Below are 16209 nucleotides of genomic sequence, written 5' to 3'. Positions count from 1 at the left end.
TGTGACTGAGTCTCGCTGTGTTACTCAGGCTGGAGTGCAGTGGTGTGATCTCAGCTCACTGCAACCTCCACCTCCTGGGTTCAAGTGATTCTCTGTCCTTAGCCTCCCAAGTAGCTGGGATTACAGGTGTGTGCCACTATGCCAGACTAATTTTTGTATTTTTAGTAGAGATGGGGTTTCACCATGTTGCCCAGGCTGGTCTTGAACTCCTGGTCTCAAGTGATCCACCCATCTCAGCCTCCCAAAGTGCTGGGATTACAGATGTGAGCCACTACGCCTGGCACCTCCCTTTCCTATTTGATGGGGAACTGGTGGTAAACCATCCCACAGATTAAACAAACAAACAGAAAAACGCTTGTCATTCTCTTCTCTCTGCTACTTTATCTGGTTCATAAATGTGACATCTCAGAAAGGTTTGGCCAGGAAAGGTTACCTGGGAGTGTCTCTCCCCTGCTGCACCTTCCCTGCCCCTTTGCCTTGGGGTTTCAGGTCTGTTGCTGGAACAGGGCTCTGGCTGGGCTGGGGCTCCTTGCCCAGGATGCCGGGGAGAGGCCCCTTGTGAGGGCCTCACTCTGTGGGCTTAGGAATCCCGGAGTAAACAGATCAAGTTACCCGCAACAGGCAGCCGCAGCGATTGAAGATGGGAATGTTCTTCTTGGAGATGACTCAGCTTCTCGGCCCAGAGCGGGGGCACCATGGGCCTCGGCTTTGCCCTGGTGATTGGCTCCAGGCCAAGCCCAGGGTGGGGTGGTGGGGGAAACAATGGATTTTTACAGTCAGCGACTGCTGTGCAATTCTGTTTCACCCCATCAGGGTGAGGGCACATGTCAACTCTGGCAGGGGGTGGTGTTGGGCAGCTGCTTCCCGGATCATCTGTAGGGTGGTGGCTCAGCCTCTCCAAGCCTCAGATTCCTCATCTGTGAAATGGGCAGCAACAACTATGTCAGAGAGTTGATGGGAAAAATGAATCAACCACCCAGGCGTGGTGGTTCATGCCTGTAATCCCAGTATTTTGGGAGGCTGAGGGGGACAAATCACTTGAGGTCAGGAGTTTGAGACCAGCCTGGCCAAGATGGTGAAACCCCATCTCTACTAAAAATACAAAACTTAGCCAGGTGTGGTGGCAGGTGCCTGTAATCCCAGCTACTCAGGAGGCTAAGGCAGGAGAATCGCTTGAACCCAGGAAGTGGAGGTTGCAGTGACTCAAGATCTCACCACTGCACTCCAGCCTGGGCAACAGAGCAAGACTCCATCTCAAAAAAAGTGGGAATTTGGGGCTGAGTGTAGTGACTCATGCCTGTAATCCTAGCACTTTGGGAGGCCGAGGCAGGTAGATCATGAGGTCAAGAGATCGAGACCATCCTGGCCAACACAGTGACACTACGTCTCTACTAAAACTACCCCATCTCTACTAAAAATTAGCTGGGTATGGTGGTAGGTGCCTATAATCCCAGCTACTCGGGAGGCTGAAGCAGGAGAATCTCTTGAACCCAGGAGGCGGAGGTTGCAGTGAGCGGAGATCACGTCACTGCACTGCAGCCTGGGTGACAGAGCAAGACTGTCTCAAAAAAAAAAAAAAAAAAAAAAGGAATCTGGGGAGAGGGTGCAATAGGAAATGAGAGAGGATCCCTTGAGAGCTGCCTACCCTGGGGAGAAGAAGAGCAGCCACCGCAGGAAGCAAAAGAGGACTGTCAGTGTCAGATGTCGGAGGAGACCATGTGGGAGGTTGCAGATTCCAGGGAGGCTTTGGCCAACCATGTGGGTCCAGGCAGCAGGTCAAGGACAGGAAGGTATGAGGTGAAGAGGCTGTCGGGCTGGGCTGGGGGAGGTCACTGATGAACCGAGTGGGGTGCCCTGGAGGGCTTGAGGAGCCTGCCCAGTGGCAGGGGTGGGGGTAAGGAGGTGGCCTCAGGAGGAGATGGGGATGAAGGAAGATTTTTTAGGACGGAAGAAACTTGATCCTGTTTGTTGCTAAGACTGAGAAGCCAAGTATGAAACAGACAGCTCAGGGAGGTGCTTGGGAGAGTCACGAAAGGGGGAAGGCGTTTGCCAGGGTGCTGTTTTCCTGAGGCCAGAGAGCAGGGATAAGATGGGCGGACAGGCTGGGCACAGAGGCTCACGCATATAACCCCAGCACTTTGGGAGGCCGAGGCAGGAGGGTGACTCAAGGCAGGGAGTTCTGGACCAGCCTGAGTCACATGGTGAGACACTGTGTCTACAAAAAAATGAAAAAAAAAAAAAAAATGAGCCAGGCTTGGTGGTCTGTACTTACAGTCGCAGCAGAGTTGGGAGGCTGAGTTGGGAGGATCCCTTGAGCCCAGGAGTCTGAAGCTGCAGTGAGCTATGATTGCACCACTGCACTCCAGCCTGGGCAACAGAGCAAGACCCTGTCTCAAAAAAAAGATGGGCGGATGATCAGAGACTTTCTGAAAGGGTGCCCTCCCCACTTGGTCTGTGTCTTAGGAAACCTGGGATGCGTGTTGGGGTGCTGAGCATAGCAGAGGGGCAGAGGCGGGAGAGGTCTGGGAGAGGGAGGGTTAAGTTGACCCAGCAAGGGGTGGATGGGCCTGGGTGGCAGGGAGGGGGATTTCTGAGCTGGAGGTCGTTGCTGAGGATGGGTTCTGGCAGGGGTCATCTAAGGAAGGGGCCAGCCGAGGGGGCCCCCAGGAACACCCAGCCCCGCAGGCCAGCAGTACACGGTAGCGTTGGAGTGGTGATGGTGCAGAAGATGAGGGTGACCAGGAACCAGGGCCACTCCCAGAGTTGCCAGGCGACAGGACAACTCCAGTCCATGCCCCAGCATGGCCCCAAAGTCCTGTAATAGCAAGGCCTCCAGGGAACGTTTCGTCCCAATTCATAGTTGTCAGGGCAGGACTGCAGATGGCTTTAGGGTCAAATATTTCCATTGTTGTCTTCAGCTTGTTGACACAAACTGTCTGCATGCTTAGAAAGGTCAGAGGTTGTATGTCTCCGTGTGCGTTCTCAGCTGTGGTGTAAGGAATACATAAGGTTGAATGAGCTTCCGGTTATGTTGGGAAAAGACCGGGAAAATGTGCCATTATCCAAAAAAAGAAATGGATGCTGTTTATGAAAGCTACCACAGGCCAGGCGCAGTGGCTCACGGCTGTAATCCCAGCACTTTGAGAGGCCGAGGCGGGCAGATCTCCTGAGGTCAGGAGTTCGAGATCAGCCTGGCCAACATGGTGGAACCCCATCGCTACTAAAAATACAAAAATTAGCCAGGCATGGTGGCAGGCGCATGTAGTCCCAGCTGCTTGGGAGGCTGAGGCAGGAGAATCACTTGAACCCGAGAGGCGGAGGGTTGCAGGGAGCCAACATTGCACCATTGCACTCCAGCCAGGGCGACAGAGGAAGACTGTGTATCAAAAAAGAAAGCCAAACACAGCATGCCTGGTGCTTTTTTAATTTTATTTTTTATTTTTTGAGACAGGGTCTTATACTGTCACCGAGGCTGAAGTGCAGTGGTGCAGTTGCAGCTCATTACTGCAGCCCCAACCTCCTGGGCGTAAGCCATCCTCCTTCCTCAGCCTCCTGCGTAGCTGGGACTACAGGTGCATGCTATAATGCCTGCTAATGTTTTTTTTTAAGATTATTTTTTGTAGAGACAGGGTCTCAGTATGTTGCCCTGGCTGGTGCCCTGCATTTTTATCTGCAAAGGGAGGCCGATTCCCCACCCTGGCTCCTGAAGGCAGACGGTATGTGCCCCTCTTGGAGGTTTGGGGGACAGGCTCAGGAGCTAGGTAAATATGCCCAAGACCATAGGATCAGACCACCAACTACAAAGCATTGCTGCTTTTCTTTTTTCTAGAGACAGAATCTCACTAGGCCAGAGTGCAGTGTCTCAGTCTCAGCTCACTGCAGCCTCACACGCCCGGGCTCAAGCAATTCTTGCGCCTCAGCCTTCCAAGTAGCTGGGATTACAGGCATGCACCAGCACACCTGGCTAATTTCTGTATTTTTAGTAGAGATGGAGTTTCACCATGTTGGCCAGGCTGGTCTCGAACTCCTGACTTCAAGTGATCCACCTGCCTCTGCCTCCCAAAGTGCTGGGATTACAGGCATGAGCCACCTTGCCTGGACAGGTGTTTTTTTTTGGTTTTGGGTTTTTTTCTTAATCATAGCTTCATATAATTCTGTAAAAAGAATAAACTATTTAGCTGCCTTAATGAAAAAAATAACAACTGTAAAAAGAGTACCCTGCCGTACACCGTGTTTGGGGACTTGGTTTCCACCCACAGTGCCCTGACGTTGCTGAAACTTGCTTATCTCTCTGCTTAACACTGAGAATGGTTCCTCTTGCCTGCTGGGTGATATTCTGTCATTCTTCACGTCCTCTCCTGCTGATGGCTGGCTGGGCTGTGGCCAGGTTTTTGTTACCGAGAACAGGCTGTCACGGATCCTCTTGTCCGTGTCTCCTGTTACACATCTGTAAAGGGTGGATGTCTCAGAATGGAAAGGCTGAGTCATGGGGCTTACTGACACAAGTCCCACCTGCCTTCAGGAAGCCCCCAGCCTGTAGTGGCAGCTCAGCCCCGGCACGGCAGACCCAAGGCAGCTAACTGCTTTAACCCAACAAAGCTTCAGTTTTCCCGTCCCTGAGATGGAAATTATTCCACGGCACATTCATGCAGGTCACATTGATCATAGAGCTTGTACCAAGCCCTGTGCTGGCCATGGGGGAGCTGGAGGAGAGAGGTGCAGCCCTGTCTCTTGCTCGCAAAGACAGAACTGGGGCCGGGCGCGGTGGCTCACGCCTGTAATCCCAGCACTTTGGAAGGCTAAGGCGGGCGGATCACCTGATGTCGGGAGTTCAAGACCAGCCTGGCCAACATGGCAGAACCCTGTCCCTGCTAAAAATACAAAAATTAGGCTGGGCACAGTGGCTCATGCCTGTAATCTCAGCACTTTAGGAGGCTGAGACGGGCAGATCATGAGGTCAGGAGTTCAAGACCCTGGCCAACATGGTGAAACCCCATCTCTACTAAAAATTCTTTTTAAAAATTAGCTTGGCTTGGTGGTGGCGCCTGTAATCCAGCTACTCAGGAGGCTGAGGCAGGAGAATTGCTTGAACCTGGGAGACGGAGGTTGCAGTGAGCCAAGACCGCGACACTGCACTCCAGCCTGGGCAATACAGTGAGACTCCATCTCAAAAAATATATTAAAAATATATAAAAATTAGCTGGGCGTGGTGGCACATGCCTGTAATCCCAGCTCCCTGGGGGGCTGAGGCAGGAGAATCGCTTGAACCTGGGAGGTGGAAGTTGCAGTGAGCTGAGATTGTGCCACTGCACTCCAGCCCAGGTGACAGAGCGACACTGCAGCTAAAAAAAAAAAGGACAGACATGGAAGTGATTAATTTCAGTACTTAGATGGATACCTCCAAGGCGCCAGGGGGAGGTGATAGGCCCGGTGAAAAATGGGGAGATCCAAAATCAGTGATCATTTTGCACCAAGAGCCGACAAGCAGAAGGTATGCTCTTGTCTACAAAAACTGAGATCTCGTGGGAGGCAGCCTGGGTCTGGGGCTCTCCCCAAATCTTTTGTGATCTCTTCTTCCCTGCCTGTCCCCTTTGGCATCCCTGCCTCTCCGTAATCGCCCCAGAATTCGACAAGCGCCATCACCCACGCCGTCTTACTGGATTCTCCTCGTCTCCCGTCACACAAGCACGTTTTCTATCTTAAGGCAAAAGAACTCCTGTTCAGGATCGCCCTTCCAATTGCAGAACCAATTAAGGGCTTTTTTCTAAGTAAAACTTGAAAGGGCAGCTTCTAGTTGCTAAAGACAGGAGAAATGGAATGTAAATAACACGGAGACCCATGGAAAACCCAGGAGCAACAGATGAAGAAACCACAGCTGGTTAGCAGGACAGAGCCTGGCACACGCCCTCCACCTGGTTTTCTTCTGGAAAGAAAAGCCCCATGAACGGTGACCCCGAAACACTTTTATTGCTAGCTGCATGTTTTAAAAGGCCTCTGTCAGCCAGGCACAGTGACTCACACCTGTAATCCCAGTACTTTGGGAGGCAGAGGCTTGGGAGGATCGCTTGAGGCCAGGAATTCAAGACCAGCCTGGACAATATCACGAGACCCTGTCTCCACAAAAATTTAAAAATTAGCTGGGCGTGGTGATGTGCCTTTATAGTCCCAGCTACTCAGGAGGCTGGGGTGGGAGGATCTCTGGAGCCCAGGAGTTGGAGGCTGCAGTCAACTATGATTGTGCCACTGGACTCCAGCCTGGGTGACAGAGCAAGACCCTGTCTGCAAAGGAATGAATGAATGAATGCTATTTGTCATAGCAAGGAGGCAGCCAGAAGTTGGCTGGCAGGGGCAGGGGTGGATGTTCCCTGGAAGCAGGTGAGGCCCTGATCCTTTCATTCCCTCACTTGGACGGGCTGCAGAAGATGTGGCTAAACCTCGCTCATTTCAGACAGAAGGCCACACTTTGCAAGAAACACCCTTGTCCTTCCAGGCTGGTGCCGTGTTCACAAGCAGTCTGAGAAAGGACCTGCTTTAAGTCAGGCCCGAGAATGTTTTGTAAACAGGCGCCCGTAATGTCCAGGAAGCCTGCCGTGAGGCCTGTTTCAGAGCCTCTCTGGTTTGGGTGAGTGGGTCACTTGAGCAGTGAAGGCTCTGTGCTTGTTTCAGAGCCCCTCCAGCCAGGCTTTTTTTTTTTTTTTTGGAAGACAGAGTCTTGCTCTGTTACTCAGTCTGGAGTGCAGTGGTAGGATCTCGGCTCACCACAACCTCTGCCCCCTGGATTCAAGCGATTCTCTGGCTCAGTCTCCTAAGTAGCTGGGACTAGAGGCCCATGCCACCACACCCAGATGATTTTTGTATTTTTAGTAGAGACGAGGTTTCACCGTATTGGCCAGGCTGGTCTCGAACTCAGGTGAGCTGCCTGCCTCAGCTTCCCAAAGTGCTGGGATTACAGGCATGAGCCACCGCACCCAGCAGGCTAGGCTCTTAATTCCAGAGGTCTGAGCTTGTTCCCAGGCAAGCTAGCAGGTGACCTTGGCAGTCTGGCTGACACAGGGCAATGTGACCCTGCAGGAATCATGCCTGAGTCTTTTTTTTTCTTTTTAGGACAGAGTCTCACTCTGTCATCCAGGCTGGAATGCAGTGGTGCGATCTGGGCTCACTGAAACCTCTGCCTCCCGGGTTCAACCTCCCGGGTTCAAACCTCAGCCTCCCAAATAGCTGGGACTCCAGGCAGTCACCACCACACCCAGCTAATATTTTTGTATTTTTAGTAAAGATGGAGTTTCACCATGTTAGCCAGGATGGTCTTGATCTCCTGACCTCATGATCCACCTGCCTTGACCTCCAAAAGTGTTGGGATTACAGGCGTGAGCCACCGTGCCCAGCCTCAAGTCTTTTTTATTTTATTTTTTAACACAGGTTCTTACTGTGTCACCCAGGCTGGAGGGCAGTGGTGCTATCTCAGCTCACTGCAACCTCCACCTCCCAGGTTCAGGTGATCCTCCCACCTGTGCCTCCTGAATAGCTGGGACTACAGGGGTGCACCACCATGTCCGGCCAATTTTTCAATTTTTTTATAGAGATGGGGTCTTACCATGTTGCCCAGGCTGGTCTCAAACTTCTGGGCTCAAGCGATCCAGAAATGCTGAGATGACAGGTGTGAGCCACCGCACCTGGCTTCCTGCCTGGAGCTTCTTCACAGCACTTCACACCACACTGGTGCTTTCTTTCTTCTGCTCCTCTTTCCAGCTCTTTGTAGACAGAGTACAGAGAGGCCACAAACTCTGGGGGCCCGGCATCTGGGTGTGGACCCAGCCATGACTCATTAGAAAAGGAGGAGAGAGAATTAAAACTGGAGACCTTAGCTTCTCCCAGAGGAGGGGTAAGTCAAGGTGATGCCACATGAGGGCGGGAAGGGTTCGTCCTCATTAAGGCTTCTCTGGGCTTGAAGACAAGTGTGTGGCCACAGTCCAGCCCTTTGCTCAGCAATCCTTGAGTGTTACTTCCATGCCCAGCCAGTGTCGGGTACTAGGTATGCGTACAGAGAACCCTCTGTCCTTGCTTCTGAGAGCTGTGGCCTGCTGAGAGAAGTGAACCCTTAAAGTATGATTTGTAATAGATTGTGGGAAGCACTCAGCACCGTCATGCTCAGTTGCATGGTTTGCGCACTGCACAACTCCAGGGGCATACTTCACATAGACTATGAGATGAACTGTCTCCCAGGGCTATGATGTACCACCAGCCCAGCTATTCACAGTGGCCTGAAAGCTATCTCATAGACATAGCAGGAGGCTGTAGGCTGTCAAAGGAGTACCACCTCTATGATGGGAGATGAGGGAAAGGAAGTGGCTGGTGCTGATCGGGCAGGGGTTTCTTTATTTTTTGTATTTTTATTAGAGGCAGGGTTTCACTGTGTTGCCCAGACTGGTCTCAAACTCCCAACCTCAAGTGATCCATCCACCTCTGCCTCCCAAAGTGCTGGGATTTACAGGCATGAGCCACCACGCCCGGCCAGGAAAGGTTTACCCCAGAGGAGATGTTTCCGTGAGCCCAGCCTGAATGTTCTTTCAACTACCCAGCGTAGGCTCCCAACTTTGTTGGCCGAAGACTTTGTGCTCACCCTTTAAGGCCCAGTTCAGGGCCAGGCACAGTGGCTCACACCTGTAATCCCAGCATTTTGGGAGACCGAGGTAGGTGGATCACGACACGAGGTCAAGAGATCAAGACCATCCTGGCCAACATAGTGAAACCCCGTCTCTACTAAAAATACAAAAAATTAGCTGGGCATGGTGGCACACGCCTGTAGTCCCTGCTACTCAGGAGGCTGAGGCAGAAGGATTGCTTGAACCTGGGAGGCGGAGGTTGCACTGAGCCCAGATGGCACCACTGCACTCCAGCCTGGTGACAGAGCAAGAATCCATCTCAAAACATAACAAAAGGCGGGGTGGGCGTGGTGGCGCACGCCTGTAGTCCAAGCTAGTTGGTTGGGAGGTTGAGCTACAAGGATTACCTGAGCCCAGGAGGTCAGGGGTGCAGTGAGCTGAGATCACGCTGCTGCACTCCAGCCTGGGCAGCAGAGCAAGAGCCTGTCTCAAAAAAGAAGAAAAAAAAAAGATGGGGTCAAGGGGAGGGAGAGGAGTCTGAGGGCTGCCTCCTGAGGGTGACCAGCAGAGCGATGGCAGCAGCTGCCTCTGGCTGATCCGCCCTCCTCGAAGCCTGCCCGTGCCAAGGTGTACATTCTGAGATGTCCCATAGCTGGCAGAGCCACAGAATCGCTCAGCCCCTGGGGACAGGTCACTTCAGCAACATGTTTATACTCCATTTACACACAGGCCGCTGTTGCTTTCTGCTGGTGTTTATGCCCTCCGGAATAATTTGCGTGGTCTATTTCTGGAGCATCCCTCACCGCCGAGGGTGCCGGGAGCAAGGGCCGCGTCTGTTTGCTTCCCCAGGGCTCTCAGGCAGCTGGGCAGCCCCGCCCCACCCAGGGAGTACCTGCTCATGGCAGTCTGGTGACTCGGGGATGTCCAGGGCTCTTTCTGAGCGTGTGGGGGTCCCTAGGAAGAGGCCAGGCCTGACCAGTGAGTGCCACTTACTGTGGTGATAATTTGCTGTTGTCCTCGAAGCAATTATAGATTTCATGTATCCAGGCAATACTTGCAAATTGGGTTTGGGACAAGCAGGGACAGAGACGTCATTTGAAAACCGAAGAGCCGGAGGGAAATTGATGAGCATAGGTTGTTGCAGAATGCCTTACGTCCTTCGGAGGTGGGGACAGGCCACCTCATGGATGACCCGGACAGAGTTGCTCTGTTGCACAGGCTGGAGTGCAGTGGCAGGATCAGTGGCTAATTTTTATCTTTTTAGTAGAGACAGGGTTTCACTGTGTTGGCCAGGCTGGTCTCAAACTCCTGACCTCAAGTGATCCACCTGCCTCGGCCTCCCAAAGTGCTGGGATTAAGGCTGAGCCATCTGGACAGGACAGGCGTTTTCTTTAAATTGAAGTTTATCGAGTATAACTTACGTACAGCAAAATTCACCCCTTTTTTAGCCGAGTTCCTTGGGTTTTGACAAATTTATATGATCTTGTGAGGTTTTCGGTGTTTTGTTTTGTTTTGTTTTCCAGTAGTGGCTATAAGCAAGGTTTTTGGGTTTTGTTGAGATGGATTCTTACTTTAAGCACCCAGGTTGGAGTGCAGTGGCGCGATCTCAGCTAACTGCAACCTCCGCTTCCTGGGTTCAAGAGATTCTCCTGCCTCAGCCTCCTTAGTATCTGGGATTACAGGCGAGCACCGCCACACCCAGCTAATTTTTGCATTTTTTTGTAGAAACAGGGTTTCGCCATGCTGGCCAGGCTGGCCTCAAACTGGTGACTTCAGATGATCCTCTGTCTCAGCCTCCCAAAGTACTGGCATTAGAGGTGTGCGCCACCGTGCCCAGCCTAAATTTATATGAATTTTTATTTTCTTTTTTTTTTTCCTTTTTTTTGGGACGGAGTTTTGCTCCTGACACCCAGGCTGGAGTGCAGTGGCGCGATCTCAGCTCACTGCAACCTGTGCCTCCCAGGTTCAAGTGGTTCTCTACCTCAGCCTCCCAAGCAGCTGGGATTACAGACGCACACCGCCACGCCCAACTAATTTTTGCATTTTTTTGTGGAGACCAGGGTTTCGCCTTGTTGGCCAGGCTGATCTCAAACTCCTGACCTCAGGTGATCCGCCCACCTCAGCCTCCCAAAGTGCTGGGATTACAGGTGTGAGCCACTATGTTCAGCCTCAATTTATATGAATTTTTTTTTCTTTTGAGACGTAGTCTCACTCTTGTCACCCAGGCTGATGTGTAGTGACGCAATCTCAGCTCAATGCCACCTCCCCCTCCAGGTTCAAGTGATTCTCTGCCTCAACCTTTCAAGTAGCTGGGATTACAGGCGTGCACCGCCACACCCGGCTAATTTTTGCATTTTTTGTAGAGACGAGGTTTCACCATGTTAACCAGGGCTGTCTCGAACTCCTGACCTCAGGCGATATACCGACTTCAGCCTCCCTAAGTGGGGGGATTACAGGTGTGAGCCACCGCGCCTGGCAATTTATATGAATTCATATGATTTTGTAACCACCGCTACAATCAAGAGGCCCATCCCCTCAAAATTTCCCAATGCCCCTCTGCAGTCAGTGTCTGCCCATCCCCTGGCAACCGCCCATCATTCGTCTGTATAGTTTGGCCTCTTCCAGAATGTCATATGAATAGAATCATACAGTATGGAGTCTTGTGGGCTTGGCCGTAGATGCCCTTGAGATCTGTCCGTGTTAATGCATGAATCAGTAGTTTGTTCCTTTTCGTTGCTGACCTGTACTTCCTCGTGGGGATGTGCCATACTTTATCCTCTCTCCCATTGAAAGAAGGACATTTGGGTTGTTTCCAATTTAGGGCAATTACAAACAAAGGCAATATGCATTGGCATCTAGGTCTCTGTGAGGGCACCTGCTTTCACTTCTCTTGGGTGAATACCCAGGAGTAGGATAGCTGAGGCTGGACGGTCAGTGTGTGCTGAACTTCACAGGAAGCTGCTGGCCGGGTGCAGTGGCTCACGCCTGTAATCTCAGCACTTTGGGAAGCCAAGGAGGACAAGCGTTCAAGACCGCCCTAGACAACATAGCAAGACCTCATCTCTACGAACAGTTTTAAAAACTAGCTGGACAGTCCAGGCACGGTGGCTCATGCCTGTAATCCCAGCACTTTGAGAGGCGGAGGCGGGCAGATCACCTGAGGTTAGGAATTCAAGACCAGCCTGGCCAACATGGAGAAACCTTGTCTCTACTAAAAATACAAAAATTAGCCAGACATGGTGGTGGCCGCCTGTAATCCCAGAAGCTGGAGAGACTGAGGCAGGAGGATCACTTGAACCTGGGACGCAGAGGTTGCAGTGAGCCGAAATCATGCCACCGCACTCCAGCCTATGGAATAGAGTGAGACTCTGTCTCAAAAAAAAAAAATAGCAGGACGTGGTAGTATGGAAGTACGTGCCTGTAGTTCCAGCCTACTCAGGAGACTGAGGAGTTCAAGGCCGTCATGAGCCGCGGTTGCATCACGGCACTCCAGCCTGGGCAACAGGGCAAGACCCTGTCTCTAAAAAGAATAAAGAAACTGCTAAATGGATGTTTGAAGGGCCGGGCCATTTTCTACCCCCACCAGCAGCATAAGAGAGTTCCAGTGGCTCCATGTCCTTGCAAAAATTTTCAGGAGTAAATTTTAAAAAGGAGCTGAAGAGGTTCTGTAGATGAGGGGGCTGCAGGGCAGCTGACAGGAGAGGAGGCCAGGGAGGAGACTGTCACTCAAAGATCCCTTTTCCAGAAGGATCTTCCGGTTGCATCTTTGCCTCTTGCCTGGTGATAGGGTTTGGCTGTGTTCCCACTCAAATCTCACCTTGAATTGTAGTAATCTCCATGTGTCAAGGGTGGAGACACGTGAACATAATTGAATCATGGGGTGGGTTTTTCCCACACTGTGCTTGTGGTAGTGAATAAGTCTCCCGAGATCTGATGGTTATAAAAAGGGCAGTTCCCCTGCACACACCCTCTTGCCTGCCACCGTGTAAGACGTGCCTTTGCTCCTTCTTTGCCTTCTGCCATGCTTGTGTGGCCTCCCCAGCCGTGTGGAACTGTGAGTCCACTAAACCTCCCCCTTTCCTTTATAAATTACCCAGTTTTAGGTATGTGTTTATTAGCAACATGTGAACAGACGAATACAGCTGGGTTACTGATGGACCTCTTTCTGTCCCAGCTCCCCTCGATGGGTGGGGGTGCAGAGCCCATGCCTGGCTTTGTCCTGGAGAGCCGGGACACCAGATAGGTGGCCAGGGGTCCGTTTCCTGCAAGCCTCTGCCTGTGCACACTCAGACTTACCATCTCTGCCTATGATACCCTGTAGAGTGCAGTGGGCGTGGTCCTGGCTACATGGGGAACAGGGACATGGGCGTTAAGGGGGTGATGACCCCCATCACCCAGGGAACAAAAGCCTCAAAACCCCGCCTGAGGGCTGCCTGGACACACAGCTGGGCACCAAAGGGATGCCCAGGATCAAGACCAACAGGGTCAGGGTTCCGGTCCCTGTCCTTGGGAAATTGGTGGTCTTGTTTTGGGGAGAAATGAGCAACATCCCTCCCTCCCAGGCTGAGTGGTGATATCAGAGGTGATATGAGTTGGGGCAGAGAGCCATGTCCCAAAAATGTTACGGATGGCCATACTCTGTCTTCAAGGATGGAATGTAAACTGAGGACTGGGCCATCGGTCAGCTGGTGGGAATTAGGCATTTTGATGACTGGGAGCTCCAGCGTTGCTGAGGCCAGGACAGTGGGAGGGGAAATGGGGACAGACGCCTAGAAGTTGCAGTGGCGGGGCCGTGAAAAAGACGGCTTCTCTGCCCGACTGGCACTGGAGCCACCCTTCGGCCACTTCTTCCCTCCACGAAAAAGTGGGATCCCAGGCCTGGACATAGGGGCTGAGTGGCTCAAAGGTCCCTAAAGATTACAGGGTTACAGTGGGGACAGTCAGCATCTCTGTGGCTCTCCTGAGTCAGGACTGGGGAGGGGAACATGAAGGAAAAGACAAAGAACTTACCCAAGATCACCCAGCAGCCTGGGGCTAGAGCTCTGGGTAAACTGAGTCATCATCCCTGGGGCACGGGTGGGCGGCTGCCCCAGGGGACCTACTTGGACTAATGAGAGCTTTCGTGTCTGTCTGTCCATCCAGGTGTAAGTTCTTCAGTCTGACCGAGACGCCAGAGGATTACACTATCATTGTCGATGAGGAGGGATTCCTAGGTAAGTGTTAACTCTCCCTAGGGGCTCGGCTGGACCACACTGGCTGGTCACCTCCTCATTTCTGACCCCATCTACTGGTCAGCTAGAAAAATAGCAGAGTGCTCACACCTGTAATCCCAGCACTTTGGGAGGCGGAGGCGGATGGATCATGAGGTCAGGAGTTCAAGACCAACCTGGCTAAGATGGTGGTGAAACCCCCATCTCTACTAAAAAAAAAAAAAAAAAAATCAGCTGAGTGTGGTGGCAGGTGCTTGTAATCTTAGCTACTTGGGAGGCTGAAGCAGAGAATTGCTTGAACCTGAGAAGCAGAGGTCGCAGTGAGCTGAGTTCGTGCCACCACACTCCAGCCTGGACAATGGAGTGAGACTTCATCTCAAAAAAAGAAAAACCGCAGTGTATTTCCTTCTCTCCCTGGATTCTGGAGGGTCCCCTCCCCTCCTGCTCTTGATATTGCCCTGGGAAAGGCCCCTGAGGTAAAAGGGTCAGTAGGTATGACGTTACCCAGCTGAGGATTAGATAAGCCCAGAATGAAAAGGAACGTGTTTCACGGAAGCCTGCAGAGTGCTCTAAAACATCCTCACCTGGGCGTAGTGAGTCACACCTTTAATCCCAACACTTTGGGAGGCTAAGGTGGGAGGATCACTTGAGCCCAGGAGTTCAAGACCAGGCTGGACTTAGTAAGACCCTGTCTCTGCTGAAAAATTATTTTAAATTAGCAGGACATGATGGCATGTTCCTGTGGTCCCAGCTACTTGAGAGACTGAGGCAGGAGGATCGTTTGAGCCCAGAAGTTGGAGACTGCAGTGAGCTGTTATTTCACCATTGCTTTCCAGTCTGGAACACAGAGCAAGACTCCATCTCTTTAAAAAAAAAAAAAAAAAAAATAGAGAGAGAGAGACAGATTGAGAGAAGTGCCTAGCTGGCAAGAGCACATTTAAGAGGACTTCCCAGAGAAGGCAGCACTTAAAGCGAACCCAGCTAAAAGACTCAAAAGCCAGACATGGTGGTGGACACCTCTACTCCCAGCAGCTTGGGAGGCTGGGGAGGATTGCTTAAACCCAGCAGTTTGAGACTGTAGTGTGCTGTGATCACACCTGTGAATAGTCACTGCACTGCAGCCTGGGCAAAATAATGAGAACCTGCTCCTTGTATATATTTATTTTTTTTTTTTTTGGAGACAGAGTCCTGCTCCTGTCTAGGTGGAGTGCAAGGGTGCAATCTCGGCTCACTGCAGCCTCCACCTCCCAGATTTAAACCATTCTCCTCCCTCAACCTTCTGAGTAGCTGGGATTACAGGTACCTGCCACCACACCCAGCTAATTTTTGTATTTTTTTTTTTTAGGTTTTACCCTGTTGGCCAGGCTGGTCTTGAACTCCTAACCTCAGGTGATCCTTCCACCTCAGCCTCCCAAAGTGCTGGGATTACAGGTGTGAGCCACCACACCTGGCCTGAGAACCTGTTTCTAAAAAAAAAAAAAAAAAAAAACTAAATGTCCCCTTTGAGTTGGAAAACATTAAGGGAAGGGACACTTTCCAGGCAGAGAGAACCCCATGTGTGTGCAGCCATGGCTTCCAGTACTGGGGACACACTTGGCAATTCCAGGGAACTAGAGTGTGAGGAAAGAGACAGGAGGACATGGCTTGCCTGGAGGAGGGATCAGGGAAGCTTCCTCCATGTGGCTGTAAACACATGGGCTTCTCTGCCTAGAAAGGTCCCTCCCTTAATGGTTTCTACCTGGCGTGGGAAGCACTTAAATTTAATGACTTTTTTTTTTTTTTTTAAAGAAACAGGTGCTTGCTACTTTGCCCAGGCTGGAGTACGGGTGTGATCATAGTCGGCCTGAAACTCCCAGGCTCAAGCAGTCCTCCCACCTCAGCCTCTGGAGTAGCTGAGAGTTAGAGGTGTGCACTGCTGTGCCTGGCTCTAGACTATTTCCTTAACTCCCCTCCTGTACTTTATTTGGGTTAGAAGAAGCTTGGGGAAACTTCTGCAGCGTGGCTCTTTCTGGGAACTCAAAAGAGGAAGCTCCTGATGAGTTCACATGCCAGGATTCACTCAAGGTGTGGCAGAAGTATTAAAGGAAAAATATTAAAGGTAGCTTTAAAGAATAATCACAAAGCTTACGAGGCCGAAAAGTTTTTACATAGTTTCCGTAAAAGTTTCAGCTAAAAATAGCCTAAATCCTCTTTACATTTAGTTATTTTAAAAAGCAAGTAACTAAAATATATAGAGGAGTTTATCTAAATAACTTGTTTACTCGTGTAGCCTTAAAACTAATCTTTAAGGCCGGGCGCGGTGGCTCAAGCCTGTAATCCCAGCACTTTGGGAGGCCGAGGCGGGTGGATCACGAGGTCAAGAGATCGAGACCATCCTGGTCAACATGGTGAAACCC

General features: G+C 51.3%; 1 protein-coding gene across 1 annotated transcript in view; it reads left to right on the top strand.

Moving 5' to 3' along the window:
- The window catches only part of CASTOR2 (cytosolic arginine sensor for mTORC1 subunit 2), a 58727-nt gene that overhangs the window by 26421 nt on the left and 16097 nt on the right, over positions 1-16209 (top strand). The window contains exon 2 of the mRNA XM_017543339.2: positions 13746-13816. Within this exon, the coding sequence (XP_017398828.1) occupies positions 13746-13816 (71 nt within the window). The remainder of the gene's footprint in view (positions 1-13745; positions 13817-16209) is intronic.

This window comes from Cebus imitator, unplaced genomic scaffold (assembly GCF_001604975.1).
Source record: "Cebus imitator isolate Cc_AM_T3 unplaced genomic scaffold, Cebus_imitator-1.0 Scaffold153, whole genome shotgun sequence".
Taxonomy (NCBI): Eukaryota; Metazoa; Chordata; class Mammalia; order Primates; family Cebidae; genus Cebus; species Cebus imitator.
Note: the sequence above shows the minus strand (reverse complement) of the source record. Positions and strands in the feature narration are given on the sequence as shown.